General features: G+C 43.2%; 2 protein-coding genes across 6 annotated transcripts in view; one reads left to right on the plus strand and one right to left on the minus strand.

The window, feature by feature from the left end:
• CSTF1 (cleavage stimulation factor subunit 1) overlaps positions 1-861 on the minus strand; it is a 10,965-nt gene extending 10,104 nt beyond the window's left edge. Inside the window, exon 1 of one of the 3 annotated variants that reach the window (XM_032257224.1) lies at positions 640-861. The gene's annotated coding sequence lies outside the window, so the exon portion shown is untranslated. Of the gene's footprint in view, positions 1-467 lie in introns of all 3 variants that reach the window. The other 2 variants (XM_032257225.1, XM_032257223.1) reach the window with 2 other exon arrangements.
• Positions 849-16,867, plus strand: part of AURKA (aurora kinase A) — a 24,032-nt gene continuing 8,013 nt past the window's right edge. Inside the window, exons 1-6 of one of the 3 annotated variants that reach the window (XM_032257227.1) lie at positions 849-1,023; positions 4,645-4,691; positions 5,992-6,262; positions 8,165-8,219; positions 9,255-9,446; positions 10,539-10,677. In XM_032257227.1, the coding sequence (XP_032113118.1) occupies positions 4,650-4,691; positions 5,992-6,262; positions 8,165-8,219; positions 9,255-9,446; positions 10,539-10,677 (699 nt within the window). In that variant the 5' untranslated portion in view covers positions 849-1,023; positions 4,645-4,649. Of the gene's footprint in view, positions 1,024-1,185; positions 1,210-4,644; positions 4,692-5,991; positions 6,263-8,164; positions 8,220-9,254; positions 9,447-10,538; positions 10,678-16,867 lie in introns of those variants that run through there. The other 2 variants (XM_032257226.1, XM_032257228.1) reach the window with 2 other exon arrangements.

The raw sequence follows: 16,867 nt of genomic DNA on the forward strand, positions 1-16,867 counted from the left end.
AATTTTATATATATATATATATATATATATATATATATATATATTTACACTTGAAGTGGCCCAGCCCCAACTTCTCAACTCCCACAGAACGTTCACTCGCCAGGTTAACAGAAGCCTAATTGTCGTCCCCAATTTGCAGGTGAACACACGGAGACACGAGAACAACAATCCGATCCAGGACCGGTTACATCGCAGTTGAAAGGGCGAGAACACAGACGCCCCCTCATTATACGCGCCGCGACCATCTGGATGCAGCGGCGAACTAAGGACTGAGTAGGAATGGGAGCGAGGCCCTTCGAGGAAGAAGAGGGGGTGCAGGCCAAACCGGACAACTTAGGAAGCACAAAGTAGAGGCGCATGCCACCTTGCTAACTCTCGACCCTTCCCGTCTCGCCCCAGTCCTCTCTGTGGTTTTCTCTAAAGGCCCCAGCCGACCGCACCAGCCACTCTCCCTGTATCCCCAGTACCAACTAGTCCGGCGCTCTCCGTCTCCCGCTCTCTCCCAGAAAAATGGAGGCGCGAATCCTGCCCAATCGACAGCTCCGGGCCCACGTTCACTGCGCACGCGGAAAGGGCGCCAAGCCGAGCGCTGCGTTATCGATCGGCCCCACTCTCTGCCTTTCTCGCCATCTTACTTACTGGCACGTTCAAAAGGTTAGTTCACCTCAGACTTTATCTCCAATGCGACAACCCTGACGTCAAGGGGCTGTTGCCTCACCGACAAATACCCGACCCCGGAGAGCACCCCGAGCGCTGGGACTGCCACGGGTCTGGCTGGCCGTTGGCTCCACCACTTCCGGGGTCTTAGGGAGCAAACGCGTCTGCGTGCGGTGTGCGGCCTGGAACGCGACTTAGGGCGTCGGGTTTGTTGTCAACCAATCACAAGGCAGCCTCTCTCCAGCGCAGGCCAATCGGCTTTCTGGTTAGAGGGTTTAACTCCTATTTAAAAAGAAGAACCTTTGAATTCCAACGGCTGAGCTCTTGGAAGAATCGCGTCCTTGGGTTGCAGGTGGGAGCCGACGGGTGGGTAGGCCGTGGGGGCTAACTCAGCGGCGGATGAGGGCAGGGGGGGACAAGGGGCGGCCGGCCGGGGTGGCGGAGCGACAAGTCCCCTTTCGGTTCCTCAGTCCCAGGGTCCCTCCCTGTCCTCGGCGCTGCCCTGTGCCCGCTCAGAGCCTTGGCATCTGCTTCTGGGCACCGAGGCTCCCTGTAAGATTCTGCTTGTTACTCTTCACGGCTAGAGGTGGGAGGGGTCTGTTGAGTGGTGGTAACCCGCGCGGGAGGGGTGGGTGGGCTTCAGATTGGATTTGTACTCGGAGATCACCTGGGTAAGAAAAGCACAGAAGGTCTCTGCTGCCAGTGTTGGAGTTCACGTTCTAGTCGGTGGGGAGACAGACAGCGAGCATACGGAGAACTTGCAACTGGGGTGGGTGTTACTAAGGAAATAAAGCAGCAGTGCCGTTTACTGGGGGCCGCTATCCGGTAAATCAGAATTTCTTAGAGGCAGGACCCAGGTGTCTAGCTATTAACACACTCTCGAGATGATTCTTAGGTTTCATTGAGAACTAGGGATGCAGACCAGTGCATGCTAATCATCTGGGGACGTTAAAATGCAGAATCTGTTTTCTTAGACCTGGGGTTAGGCCTCAGAGTCTCCATTTCTAAGAACCATCCGGGTGAGGTAGATGTAGCCACTGTCCTTAACTCGTAATGTCTCCTCCACTTCCTTAACCTTCCTTGTCCCTTGAATTATTTTTCAGCAACCTACCTAGTTCCTCCTGCCCCTCATCTCTGCAGGCATGCACAGGTCTGAGGAAGGAAGGAATAAACCCGTATAAACTTCCTGTGCTATTAGCCTAACAGCTTTTCTATTCAGAGTAGTAGGATTTCTGGTTTGAACTGAATGGACCCTGTGAAAGTCGTCTGGTTCTTCAATCTGGTTGCAGATAAGAGTCACCTGAAGGGCAGTTTTCCTCGCGGTGTCTCTAGAATTCTGGTTTAAAATTCTGGTTACTCAATTTTGCTTGTTATTCAAAATTAATGTTTGATTAACACTGCATTTCCTTCTCTTTGTTGTTTATTAACTTTTACTAACCCACTGTTTTTAATAAGGGCTCCTGCCTGCAGTCTGGGCCTGGCTTCATCTGGAGTTATTTGCTTATTTGTAAAATGGTAATTTTTTTTTTTTTTTTTTTTTTTTTTTTTTTTTTTTTTGGGAGACAGAGTCTCACTCTATTTCCCAGGCTGGAGTGCAGGGACATTCGATAAAAAAAACCTCAATGGGCCAGGCGTGGTGGCTTCTGCCTGTAATCCCAGCACTTTGGGAGGCCGACGCACGTAAATCACTTGAGGTCAGGAGTTCGAGACCAGCCGTGGCCGACATTGCTGAAACCCTGTTTCTACTAAAAATACAAAAATTAGCCGGGTGTGGTGGCAGGTGCCTGTAGTCCCAGCTACTCCAGAGGCTGAGGCAGGGGAATTGCTTGAACCCAGGAGGTGGAGGTTGCAGTGAGTGGAGCTCACATCATTGCACTCCAGCCTGAGCAACGAAGCGAGATTTCTGTCTCGGGGAAAAAAACAAAAAAAACACCTCAATGAAGGCTGGGCTTAGTGGCTCATGCCTGTAATCCCATCACTTTGGGAGGCTGCGGCGGTTGATCACCTGAGGTCAGGAGTTTGAGTCCAGCCTGACCAACATGGAGAAACCCCATCTCTACTAAAAATACAAAATTAGCCAAGCATGGCGGTGTATGCCTGTAATCCCAGCTACCTGGGAGGCTGATGCAGGAGAATCGCTTGAACCTGAGAAGCAGAGGTTGCGGTGAGCAGAGATCATGCCATTGCACTCCAGCCTAGGCAACAGGAGCGAAACTACATCTCAAACAAACAAAAAAACCCTCAATGAAGGACTGAACTACACACCTGGGGGAAGAGCCTAATAAAGGGAGCACGAAGTGCAAAGGCCTATGGCAGGGGACTTGTGTGGCTGGTGCACAGTCGACAAGAAGAGGAGATGAAGTCAGAGGCAGTTAGGGGCCATATTCCATATGACTTCGATAGGCCTGTTTATGCAGGCTAGGAGTTTGCATTGTTTTGATTGAGTTGGGGATCCATGGGGGTCTTCTGAACCAAGGACCAACACATCTGACTTGTTAATGGGATTTCTGGCCTCAGTGTTGAGAATGGACCATAACGGGGCAAGGGTGGAAGTGGGGAGGCCATTGGGAGGCTGTTGCAAAGAATTCAAGGGAGAGAGAACTATGGTTTGGCCAGGTGGTAGTAGTAGAGGTCGTGAGCAGTGATCTTGAAGGTAGAGCCTACAGAATATGCCAGTGGATTCAATGAGGGGTTTGAGAGAGGGAACCTGTTAAAGGATTATTATGCCAAGGCTTTTGGCCTGAGCAACTGACAGCATGGATTTGCCATGAACTGAGATGAGGATGTCTAGAGGCTACATTTGGGGAGGTGAGAGTGGAGAGGGATTAGGACTTCTGTCTGGGATGTGTTAAAATTGAGATGCCTCTCAGATAATTAGGTGCAGATGTTGCATAGAAAGTAGAAAATTTAAATCAGGAGTTCAGGGGAGAGGTCTGGGCTGCAGAGTGGATATTTGGGAGTCCTCAGCCTGGAGATGGTATTGAAAGCAGAGAGACTGGATACTCGGCTAGGGAGTAATTGTAGATGGAGAAGTTGTTCTAGGCCTGAGCTCAGGGCACACCCATGAACAGGGAGGTGAGAAGTGGAGGACGGAAGAGGTTCAGTTTTGGATATGTTAGGTTTGAGGTGCCTGGCAGACATTTCTGGGAGATCCTGGGCAAATACTTAGATATCTGACTCTGAGAGTCCAAGGAGACATTAGGGCAGTAGATGCATTTTGAGTGGTCCTCATGAAAGCATTTAGACCTGAGCCACGGGGTGATATGGATCCCTGGGAAGGTGTAGATGGAAAAGTGGAGGGTTCAGGGACTCGTTCTTGAGTCACCCCAGGCCCTTGTTTGGGCAAACCTGAGACCGACCCAGCAAGGAGGGAAAGACAGGATGACTAGGTAGTAGATGACCCTGGAAGCTGCGTAAAGAAAAAGGTGTAAGGTGTGATCAGTGTTGTCAGTTTCTGCTGAGGATGCAGCTAAGGGGAAGATGGAATTGAGCCTTGGGTTTGGCAACCGTAGGTGTCAGCCATGAGCCTGACAATGCGGTGGAGACAAAAAAAGCTGGGTGGGGATGGGCTCAGGAGGGGAGGCGTAGAGGTGGCAAGTGTGGACAGTGCTTCTGGAGCTTTACTGTTGGAGAGGAGAGGGTCATGGTTAGCAATGATAATTGAATCAAGAGGACTTTTTTAAGGTAGCAGGTATGCCAGCAGGCTGCACAGGGATGGAAGTGATCCGTTCAAGAAGAGAGAATGTAGCAGCAAGAGCATCAGGAGTGAAGACTCAGAGGATGGGGCGCAGCGCACAAGGGGGAGGTTGGCCTTGTGGGAAAAGCACGTGCCTGTCTCTCCCTCATCAGCTTCATTTGGACACAAAGTGTAAAATCCTGTGTGTTGTGGAGGCCTTTTGATCAGGGAGCTATAACTGCCTATCAAACAACTTAACAGCACTTGAAGCAGGTGGCTGTGTTCAAATTAAAGGTTCTTTTTCTTTTCAGGCATCATGGACAGATCTAAAGAAAACTGCATTTCTGGGCCTGTTAAGGTAAACTGAATAATCTGTAATCTCATTCACATTTACAAACCCACATGGAGGTTGGTCTTGTCTGGAATTCTTTCCACCTTTACTTTGGGTGATAAATTTAGATCCCTTACTGCACTCCTGGATATGAGTTAGTCACTTTTCTCATGTTCAGTTAACATTTTGCTGAATCTTCCAGTAGCTTTTTTGGCTGCCTGGTCTTATAATTGGCTGTTTACATTTCTATACCCTTCTGCTGTATACAGGCTAATAGTAATAATGCATCCAGCAGGAGTCCAAAGCTTGTAAAATTGGCTATAAATACAAAATGACTAAATTAGAAAAAGGCTACCTTGATTCTCAGTTCCTTTGATAAAGGCCATTTAATAAATTGCTCTACATTTAAAATGTTTCTTTTTATTTGTCTTTGAATGCCTACTGTGTTGTGGACACTACTAATTTCAGGAGGAAGTGACTTTGTACTTGGAAGTCTTTTAACACCTTTTCTTTATAAAGAACTCATACCATTGAGCTGGGGATGGATCGTGAGACTTTCTTTTCAGCACTTACCCCTCACTTACAATGAGCTGTTGAAGCTGAAGGAAATCTCATCCCCCCCCACCCCTTCTAATTTGATTAGCTGAGGGTGTTAGAGTTCATTTAACTATTTAAGCTTGTAATACAGTACTTACAGGTGTGCAAATAATACATTTTAGTAATAACTTTTTGAAGAGCCTACATTTGTTTTCTCTGTCAGTTTTTTGCTCAAGTCCATTTTGTAAATAATTGAAAAATGAAACTGGTTAATCAGTAATACAGTAATCAGCTTATTGTGGAAAATCTTGGCTATATGAAAACATGAGATTCTTCTAAAACTTCATTTGAAAATCATCACTGTTGAACGTTTTGACAGTTTTTTTTGGTTTTCGTAAGCACATATAATACTAAGGAAATTTCAATAGAACTGAGATTTTGGCATAAAGCTTTTGTATTATAGCTTTTTGCCAAATAGCAATTTAGCGTCTATTTCCAAATTATTGAGAAATTTAGAAAACGTTTGTCTCCTTCATTAATGGATATTTGTTAATGAAGCATGATTTTTAGGGGTAAGGAGTTGGGGGGGGTAGAAAGTATCATTCAGGTGTTCTTAGCCACATACTAACTATACTCTGGAAGTACCGACTAAAATGCCTTTTCCCCTTCCATCTGTTACCAGTGACATTCATTATTTTGCTATGCTAGAGAACAAACTTTGTGAAATTCTCAAAATATTGGACTTTTGCATTCATGAATAAAAGAAAGTTTATTTTCTCTTCCAATCTAGGCTATAGCGCCAGTTGGAGGTCCAAAACGTGTTCTCGTGACTCAGCAATTTCCTTGTCAGAATCCATTACCTGTAAATAGTGGCCAGGCTCAGAGGGTCTTGTGTCCTTCAAATTCTTCCCAGCGTGTTCCTTTGCAAGCACAAAAGCTTGTCTCCAATCACAAGCCAGTTCAGAAGCAGAAGCAATTGCAGGCAACCAGTGTACCTCACCCTGTCTGCAGGCCACTGAGTAACACCCAAAAGAGCAAGCAGCCCCAGCCGTCGGCACCTGGTAAGCTAGGTTTTGAGACTCATTGGATAGTCATTCTTTGTAGTCATTGCTAAAAAAGCAAGTGTAATATACTTATTTGGAGCCCTAGCTTGTATATCTGTTGAGGATGGGGAGAAAATATGGCATCTGGGTTGAAGTAACAGTGTCTGCCTATGGGCCAGACCTACGCTAAAAATCCAGACCTGATTCTCACGCTCTTGGAAGAGGTGGGCACCCAGGGAGCACATAGCACCAATCGGTGTCCTTTTGATTGTTTGTTATTGGGTCTGGATGTAGGGTGCTTGGAGTAAGTGTACTTGAGGAACTGAGATCTTCTAAAGTTTGGGGGAAATCTAGAGAAGTGGATGAACTGAGGCAGGCTGCGGTGACGTCACTATGGGCATTGCTGGCCATGTTAAGGAATGGGGTCTCATCTCTAGGGCATTTGGAAGCTACTGAAGATTTTTTGAACTGAGAAGGGAACTTTGCCTTTTAGAAAGTTTACTGTGGAGTCTGGGCACGGTGGCTCACACCTGCAATCCCAGCACTTTGGGAGGCTGAGGTGGGTGGATCACGAGGTCAGGAGGTCGAGACCATCCTGGCCAACATGGTGAAACCCCATCCCTACTTAAAATACAAAAATTAGCTGGGCATGGTGGCGCGTGCCTGTAGTCCCAGCTGCTCAGGAGGCTGAGGCAGGAGAATCACTTGAACCTGGAAGGTGGAGATTGCAGTTAGCTGTGATAGCGCCACTGCACTCCAGCCTGGCGGCAGAGCGAGACTCCGTTTCAAAAAAGAGAAAAAAAAAAGAAAGCTTACTGTGGAAGTACTGAATAAATTGGAGTAGGACTGCTGGATTTAGGAGTACCAGACAGGAAGGAGGTTGAGGTCAGACATGGCAATGACCTGCTCTGCGTGGAGCAGAGTGGATGCTATTATTTACCAACTGCTGAGTGCTCATTCCCCGAATTCAAGGGCGTGCTTCATTCACCTCATCTCATTCAATCCTTGTAACCACTTCATGAAGGTAGCCAATTAGTAACTTAGTTTTACAGAGGAGGAAGCTAAGACTCAGAAGCAGTTAACTAATCCAAAGAGATAGCCAGGATGGAGAGGTGCAGACAAATTTGAGAGCTCATTTAAGATGCAGACTCAATAGAACTGGGCAATACATTGCACCTGAAAGATGAGTAAAAAGGAGTTGGGATTGATATTAACTAAGTTAGTGAGCTGGGGGCTGGAGGGGTGCACATGGGACGGGCACGTGGAGGAAGAATTTGCACTTGCATTCAAACACCTGAGCAAGACCGTCATGTGCTGTTAAGAGTTTGAGATGTTGGAGACAGACAAGTGGAAATGTCCTGTATGTTCTTGTGGCGAATGAAATAGTTACCCCAGTCCTCTGTTGCACAACTGTTCATTGTGCATTTTGCTGAATTGGTAGCATTTATTTTTATATTTCCCCTTGGCAACTTAATATAATGGAGGGTGGCTGGCCTGTGTTTTGCTACATGTTGGTGATAATTTGTATGTGGGGTATGGACAGTTGGCTGGACTACCTAGTAAGGGAAAAAAGGTGACGAGGTGGCAACTTGTCATGCATGGGAAGATTGGCAATTCTGCCAGAAAAGCTCTTCATCTGGAAACTGAGGCTTCAGAAGAACCTGCACAGTCTGCCTTTAATTCATCAGAGAAGGGCCTGTCTATGTATATATGTCTGCTCATCTTTAGAAATTCTATGAAGACTTCACATGATGGAAGTCAGGGTGTAGTAGCCCTTTTTTCTATAAGGAAAACAAAACAAAACAACAGGTTTATTCTTGACATACCATTAATATTTTGGTGACCAATTTAATTCACCTCTATTCACAACTTATCCTATATAGTTATTCTAAAAATAGGTTTTTAACTTATTCCATATAGAAAATAATCCTGAGGAAGAACTGGCATCAAAACAGAAAAATGAAGAATCAAAAAAGTAAGCTTTCTTATTTACAAAGTTCTGTCCTATTTTACTAGAATATACTATTTCATTGCAAATTTAGTTGTAAGAACTCTTGGGGGGAAAAAATGAGGCCTTTATTTTCATTTAGAGGATATAAATGTTTCCAGATTTCCAATCTTAAAAATGGAATTTTGTATATTTAGGTATTTTACTAGGGACTCCGAAGTGCTTTAAAAAATTGCTTTCAAATTTAGAAAAAGCTTGTATGAGAATCTGTTACAGAAATGTGTGGAAGTTCCTCTCTGTCCTTAGAAGTAACCACTGCGTGTGGTTTATGTATGTGTCTGTACTTTTTTATTGTATAAAAGTACAAGTTTAAAAAAAATAGAATATGTTGCAGAATTATATACTCATATATGACTGACGGTTTTGACAGTATTAAAATTATAGCTTTAGTTCTTTATTATATATTATAAAGGTTGGCTGTAATATCTTTCCCAGGTCTTCTCTAAAAGCCTCCTCTCAAATTCTGAACTGTCTGGACTCTGGAATGTAGGGGAGGAGTGAGGAATTAACCCACAGACAATTTTGCTTTTAGCGGCCTAACAGGGGCTGAGACTAAATCCATTGGTTCTCACGCGCCTGTAGCCTGTGGGCTCTATCCTGCTTCTGTTAGTAACAAACACCTCTGGGACTGGAGGCGGTGGCTGTGCTTAGTTTGAAAGAGGCACCTAGATGGTCTGGAAGCCTTCCTCCCTCTCTGGTCACTTATCCTTTTCACGGTCTTCAGTGTTGTCATGGGCCTGTTCCTCTGAGCATAGTGTGGCCTTGGGACATTTCTCATAGAGTGATTCAGATCTGACTCTCACACCTAATAGCAGCTGGGGAAGTCAGGGTTTCACGCTGTGGCAACTCTTTGATAGTGGTTATTGCCTTGGTTCTTGCTAAGGATAAATACTGAGTACAAGTCTGAATCTAAAATTATTTATAGAATGTGTCTACTACCCATTGAAAATTTGTTAGAAAAGGTTTGTTTTCATATTCTAAAAGGTTCAAATTCCTTCCTAGGAGGCAATGGTCTTTGGAAGACTTTGAAATCGGCCGCCCTCTGGGTAAAGGAAAGTTTGGTAATGTTTATTTGGCAAGAGAAAAACAAAGCAAGTTTATTCTGGCTCTTAAAGTGTTATTTAAGGCTCAGCTGGAGAAAGCAGGAGTGGAGCATCAGCTCAGAAGAGAAGTAGAAATACAGTCCCACCTGCGGTGAGTTTTCAGGTTCATGTTTGAAAGAATATTCATGGATGCTGTGCCCCTCCCCCTCCTGTAATGCCAGCCTCTTCCCAGGCCCATTCACTCCCTCTTATGATGCACTGCCTTCAAACGCATGGCCTTTTCCTCACCTCCCCCTATCCTATGAGAAAGACAAGCTTCTGTACCACACTGGGTTACTGAGTAATCGTTCTCCTGCGATTCTCCCATGCTCTGCAGGTTAAAATAAAATTGTATTCCTTTTCTTTAAAAAAAAGTATAAATCTATCTTTTAGAGGGCCTGCTTTTCATATTACCACAAAGAATGATTAAATTTGTCATTTTTCAAAGATGGATCTACATTTAAGTGCTCTGATCCTGAAAAATCACTTGAGGATATAATGTTCTGTTGATGGAATAATTTATATGGGCAAGTCTTTTTGGAGGATAATGAAGGGGAATGGTACCCCATATTCCTGAGGTAGGCAGGAGTTGCGAGCAGCTACCTGCAGGTTGACTAGGGCTGGTGAGTTTTTTGTTTTCCTTTTTTTCTTTTTTCTTTCAGTGTTTTTCACATTTGAATCAGATGCTAATACTTCGAGTCTGGCCACATCAGGCCTGGTGTGTCTCTACCTGGCAACAGCTGGCTGGGGCTGGGCGGGGTGGGCATCTCACATGGGCTGTGCTTCCCACTGCTGCTTCCTGCTGTCCACAGTCTGCACCTGCCCAGTCTGCTCAGCACCTACCTACCGCCATTACTAATCACTGCTTTTGTCTGTCACAGTGTCTGGGCAGCAAACTACTGTGGCAATGCCATGTCTTTCTTTTAATATATAGATAATATTCAGCTGAATTTTCCTCCTAAGAATAAATATGCCTAAAGGAAGGAAATAGTCTTAATTAAGCCAGAGGTCCATTAATACTTTGAAATGCATGTAAAATGATATGTGGGTATATATATACTTCTTGGAGTGGATTTATAGTTTGTTGCTTCAGTGGGGTTTGGAGGGGAGTTTCATGTGAAACACCACTGGTTTTTCATGAAGCATTTGTTCATAGTCTTGTCAGCTCCAAACCAAGTGTTAAAATGTTTATCTTTCATTGCAGGCATCCTAACATTCTCAGACTGTACGGTTATTTCCATGATGCCACCAGAGTCTATCTAATTCTGGAATATGCACCACTTGGAACAGTCTATAGAGAGCTTCAGAAACTTTCAAAGTTTGATGAGCAGAGAACTGCTACTGTAAGTTTTCATTTATTGTCCAGGCAAATTCCGTTTCCTTTATACCTGTCCTCCATAGCAATACACCTTTCCTTATAGTAGGGTGGGTTTTGTCTTGATCGAAGGATAGGTTAATATCAAATATTTGAAGTGGGAAAATCAAAATAGCTTAGTTGTACCAGATGTACAGATCAAGTCCAGAACCAGGTAGAATGTTGTGACTGCTTTCGTGCCTAGTTTGCACAGCTGTTTTCTATGGAAAGGTATATAATGTATATAGATAGTTGCCCTCATTTTATTTAATAGATGTTTTATTTTAGAATAGTTTTTACTTTTTATTATTTTTTTTAAGAGGACAGCGTCTTGTTACCTTGCCCAGGCTGGACTAGAACTCCTGGACTCCAAGGGATTCTTCCACCTCAGCCTCCCAAGTAGCTGGGACTACAGGTGCACACCACTGTGCCTCTAGGATAGTTTTAGATCTACAGAAGTTGTGAAGACAGTATAGAGAGTTCCCATATACCCGACACCAAATTTCCTGCTAATTGTCTAGCTAACATGTTGTATCAATATAGCACCTTTGTCACAGTCAGTGAGCCAATATTGATATAACTATTAACTCAAGTCCACATTTTATTCAGATTTTTTTTCTCATGATTAGATGGGCATAAGGGTTTTTGAGAGGGAGATCAGAGACAGTGCATTCTTACCACATGCCAGAGATGTAAACTCTTAGGACTTTTAACTGTGGGTGTCAGCTTGATTTTCTGATTGAGACAGGGTTTTTCTGGTTTCTCCACTGTAAAGTTACTATTTCCTCCCCTTTCCATACTGTATTTCTTCAAAGGAAGTTACTATGAATAACCCACACTTGAGGAGTAGAGAAGTACTCCTAGATGGAGCTTTTCCATAAATTATCTGGAATTCGGTGCCAGAGATAAGGCTGTTCTCCTTTATTTAAAGATGCAGACGCCTGGCTTTTTATTTTATCCGTTGAGCTATAATCCAATACTTGATTTTGTGGTTCAGATCATTGCAACTTTGGCCACTGGCAGCTCTTTTTCTTTTACAAGGGTCCTGGGAAAATCATTGTGGTTTTGTGGGGGGTGTGTGTGTGTGTGTGTGTCTGTGTGTTAAAACACATTCTTTTTTTTTGTTTTTTTTGAGATGGAGTCTGAGGCTGGAGTGCAATAGTGTGATCTTGGCTCACTGCAACCTCTACCTCCCAGGTTCAAGTGATTCTCCTGCCTCAGCCTCCTGAGTAGCTGGGATTAACAGGAGGGTGCCACCACACCCGGCTAATTTTTGCATTTTTAGTAGAGACGGGGTTTCATCATGTTGGCCAGGCTGGTCTCTAACCCCTCACCTCAGGTGATCTGCCCACCTTAGCCTCCCAGAGTGTTGGGATTACAGGTGTGAGCCACCCCGCCCAGCCTTGTACTTCCTTACTTTCTGATACAAGATGCTCAAGCCTCGTCTTCTGTATTTCCTGCTCTAGTCCTAGAATGGAACCATTTCTCCAAGGAGCCCTGGTTCCTTTTCTTGGAGAATGTTACTAGAAACTGAGAACTGGGCACTTGGTGTACTCATTGCTACTATGGTGTCACTACTACTTCTGGGCTTTCAGCTGACAGAGCAAGGGAATATATGTAGATACTAATCTGTGTATAGATTTATCCATCTCTTTATTAAGCATAACATGAATTCGTACTGATATCTTCAACTTGACTCCATTTCCATGTTTAATTCTAACTTCCTCCTGTTTACCTGGAAACTCCCATTCCAAAAGTGAGAAACCTGAATTTCACTGCCCACCATCCTTTTATTTAATTATTCAATTCCAGTGTACATGAATAATGGTATCAGAATTGTTAACCAGCTGCCCTGTGGGAACCAACTTTGTCAACTGGAGTGCTTCTGTGCACTTCCTTTGGCCTTTGTTTTGTAGACTCCACCCATTTCCAAAGCAGCTTGGATCCACACTTCACTCCCACGCCCTTTGGTGAGGTTGTTTCCTACATTTGTAATGCAGTGAGATTCTTTTGTCACAGTCTATATTCCGTGCTAGGATGCCCAGGATGGAATCACTTAAATTTGCATATCCTGAGATTGATTTTCATGTGTGCTGTAAAATTCTGAGAATTTTGACAAATACACGATGCCATGTGTCTACCATTATGATATACAGAATAGTTTCACTGCTCTTAAAAAAACAAATCCTGTGTCTCATCTGCTCATCCCCACCTTTACATCTCTGGCAACCACTGATCTGTTTACTGTCCCTGTTACCTTTTCTAGAATATCATATAATTGGAATCATAACAGTACGTAGCCTTTTTAGATGGGCTCTTTCACTTAGCAATATGATTTTAAGATTCATCTACATATTTTTGGAGGCATGAGGGCTTGTTCATTTATTTTTATCTATCACTAAATCATATTCCATTATTTCATTGCATGGAAGTATCTCAGTTTATTCATCTACTGAAGGGTATCTTGGTTGCTTCTGGTTTTTGACATTTATCATGCTTTGGCTGTAAGCATTTGCATGCAGGTTTTTGAGAAACATAAGTCTTCAATTAGTTGGGCACATATCTAGGAGTGTTATTACTGGTTTGTATGGTAAGACTGTATTTTGCTTTGTGAGGAACTGTCAGTCTTCCAAAGTGGTTATACAATTTTTACATTCTAACCAATGAATTGAGGTCCTATTGCTTCTCATCCTGGCCAACATTTGATGTCAACGTTTTTGATTTTTGTTTTGAGACAAGGTCTCACTGTCGCCCAGACTGGAGTGCAGTGGCTCGATTACCCACCTCAGCCTCCCTGGCTCAAGCCATCCTCCCATCTCAGCCTCACAAGTAGCTAGGAAGGACTACAGGCATGTGCCCCTCTGCCTGGTTAATTTTTGTGTTTTCTTGTAGAGACAAGGTTTTGCATGTTGCCCAGGTTGGTCTCAAAATCCTGGTGTCAATCAATTCATGCCCCCCAAAATCGTGGGATTACAGGAGTGAGCCGCTACACCTGGCCTAGTATTTTGCATTATAGGTATATGTGGTATCTCATTTTCTAAATTTATAGTTTCCTAATGACATTCGATGTTGAACATCTTTTTATGTATTTGCCATCTGTGTATCATCTTTGAGGTACCTGTTGAGATCTTTTGTCCTTATTTTTGAATTTTTGGTCTTGAGTTTTAAGAGTTCTTTGTACATTTTGGATGCAGGTCATCTGTCACACATGTTTTGCAAGTATTTTCTCCCAATCTGTGGCTTGTATTTTCATTCTCTTATCTGTGTCTTTCACAAAGCTGTTTTTAATATATATTTTGAGACAGGGTTTCACTCTGTCACCCAGGCTAGGGTGCAGGGGTGCAATCTCTGCTCACTGTAGCCTCTGCCTCTTGAGCGCAAGTGATCCTCCCGAGTAGGTGAGACCACAGGTGGGTGCCACCACGCCCAGCTAATTTTTGTATTTTTTGTTTTAGACACGGTCTCACCATTGCCCAGGCTGTAATTTTTTTTTTTTTAAGACAGAGTCTTGCTGTGTCACTGAGGCTGGAGGGCAGTGGCGTGATCTTGGTTCTCAGCAAACTGCAACCTCCACCTTTTGGGTTCAAGCAATTCTCCTGCCTCAGCTTCCCGAGTAGCTGGGATTACAGGCACCTGCCACCATGCCCAGCTAATTTTTGTATTTTTAGTAGAAACAGGGTTTCACCATGTTGACCAGGCTGGCCTCGAACTCCTGACCTCAGGAGGTTTGCCCACCTTGGCCTCCCAAAGTGCTGGGATTTACAGGTGTGAACCACTGTGCCTGGGCTCCCAGGCTGTATTTTTTAAAGTCCAATGTGTCAGTTTTTTTTTCATGATTGTGCTTTTTGTGCTTCTCCTTCTTTATGTGATTAAAATGACTTGTTTTAAGAAGTCGAAGAGTCTTAATTTGGGCCATTTCTAATTCAATTGGCAGCTTGATAAGGCATGTTGAATGGTAGTTACTTTGATTTTTTTTCTGTTTCTTGGTGATCTCTGGGTAGTGTGTTTCTTTCTTTTTGACATTGATGTAAATGGCATTTAAGTTCAAGCCTTTTTACCTTCAGTATCTGATGAAATCATGCTCCTATTGACAAATGGGCCTTTGCTCTTGTCTCTGCAACATGCTGTTTTAAACTTAAAGCCTTAATCTTAAACGTTTGTGCTTCTCCTAAGTAGAAATAGATCTCTAATTCACTTTTTAAATATTAGCTAAACAAATCAGCTTCTTATTTAATTGGCAATTAATATTTCTTTATGAATTCGTCTTTTGGGCCAACTTTCTCTTACAGATCAATAAGGAAATCTATGCTCATTAATGATAGTGAGTCTGCCTCAGGTACTCACATTTTACCCTTGGTTTTTTTCCTTGTAATCATGCTTATATGGTAGGTTATAGTTTGTTGTTTTGGGTCAGTTAATCTTTTTCTTCCGTTTCTGATATTGATATCCTACTTCCAAAGCTTCACCTTATACCAACAGTATAAAATTACACATTGTACTACTGCACTGTTGTCTCCCCTCACACCCGGGGCTTCACTCTAGATGGAGTTTTGGTGTCAGCAGATAGATATTCGAAAGAAAATGGAAGATTATTTCTTTCTAGATTCTTTAGTAGTTAGAATGACTACACATGTACCTGTTTTCCTTTTCAGATGAATTCAAATAAAACTAATTGTAGAGACATGTCAGCGACTGATCCGTAGCTGCAGTCTAACAGCATGTGAGGTGTGGAGGAAGTGGCAGTGCCAGAGAGCCATCATGAAACTAATAGCCTCTTGTCTGGAAATGATTTGAGGAGTGAAATCCATTGCCCTCTCAGACTTTAATGTGTACAGTTAAAGTATCAGTAATCAAAGCTGGTGTAGTTAGAAGAGCAGCTTTCTTTGTATTTGCCTTCAGTTTACCGTGTGGTCTAAATTTTGATCTCTGGCTTTGGGCTGAAACAATTGTTTTTTCTGACAGTCGCATTTGGTTTTTACCCATCAGTTTAGTAAACCTTTTTGATATAAAATAATGTTCAATCCTGTCTAGCAATTGCTTTAGAAAATCAATTCGTCTCAAACTTTAGGCAGAGCTAAATATATTTTTTCAATATTCAAACAAACAGTTCTTATCTATATGTTAAAATAAATTCTGGGCCAGGCATGGTAGCTCACACTTGTAATCTCAGCACTTGGGGAGGCCAAGGTGGGAGGGTCACTTGAGGTCAGGAATTAGAGACCAGCCTGGGCAACATGGAAAGACTCTACCAAAAAAAAAAAAAAAAAAAATTAAAAATTAGCTAGACATGGTGGCACATCCCTGTAGTCCCAGCTACTCAGCAGGAGGCTGAGGCAGAAGGATTGCTTAAGCCCAGGAGTTCAAGGCTGCAGTGAGGTGTGATCATGCCATAGCAATCCAGGCCGGGTAACAGAGTGAGACCCTGTCTCTTAAAAATAAGTAAATACATACATACGTACATACATATTAGACTTGGTTGCTAAATCTTTGAGACAGGGACTGGAAAACTTTGCTATTTTTTTTTTCTTTTCCTGAGACAGAATTTTGTACTTGTTGCCCAGGCTGGAGTGCAATGGCACGATCTTGGCTCACTGCAACCTCCACTTCCCGGGTTCAAGCAATTCTCCTGCCTCAGCCTCCCGAGTAGCTGGGATTACAGGCATGCACCACCACACCTGGCTATTTTTTGTATTTTTAATAGAGGCAGGGTTTCACCATGTTGGTTAGGCTGGTCTTGAACTCCTGACCTCAGGTGATTCAACCTGCCTCGGCCTCCCAAAAGTGCTGGGATTACAGGTGTGAGCCGCTGTGCCTGGCCAGGAGAGCTTTTCTTACAAGACAGTAACTTGTCCAGGTGCGGTGGCTCATGTCTGTAATCATAGCACTTTGTTGAGGCTGAGATGGATCACTTGAGGCCAGAAGTTGAGACTAGCCTTGTCAACATAATGAGAACCCCCATCTCTATTTAAAACAAAAAAAAGGAAATAAAGTTACCAAAAGGACTGATTTCTTATGTACTTCTATGCTGGCTTATTATAAGCCAAAATTTAACCTGCTATTTAATATGTCAGTACAACTACTTTTTCGTTTTTGTTTATTGTTCTGGATAATTTGTCTCCTGAAATTTTTTTTTTTTTTGGAGATGGAGTTTCATTCTTTTTTTTTTTTTTTTTTTTTTT

The sequence above is a fragment of the Sapajus apella genome, unplaced genomic scaffold (assembly GCF_009761245.1).
Source record: "Sapajus apella isolate SASKATOON/1434 unplaced genomic scaffold, GSC_monkey_1.0 scaffold96, whole genome shotgun sequence".
Classification (NCBI taxonomy): Eukaryota; Metazoa; Chordata; class Mammalia; order Primates; family Cebidae; genus Sapajus; species Sapajus apella.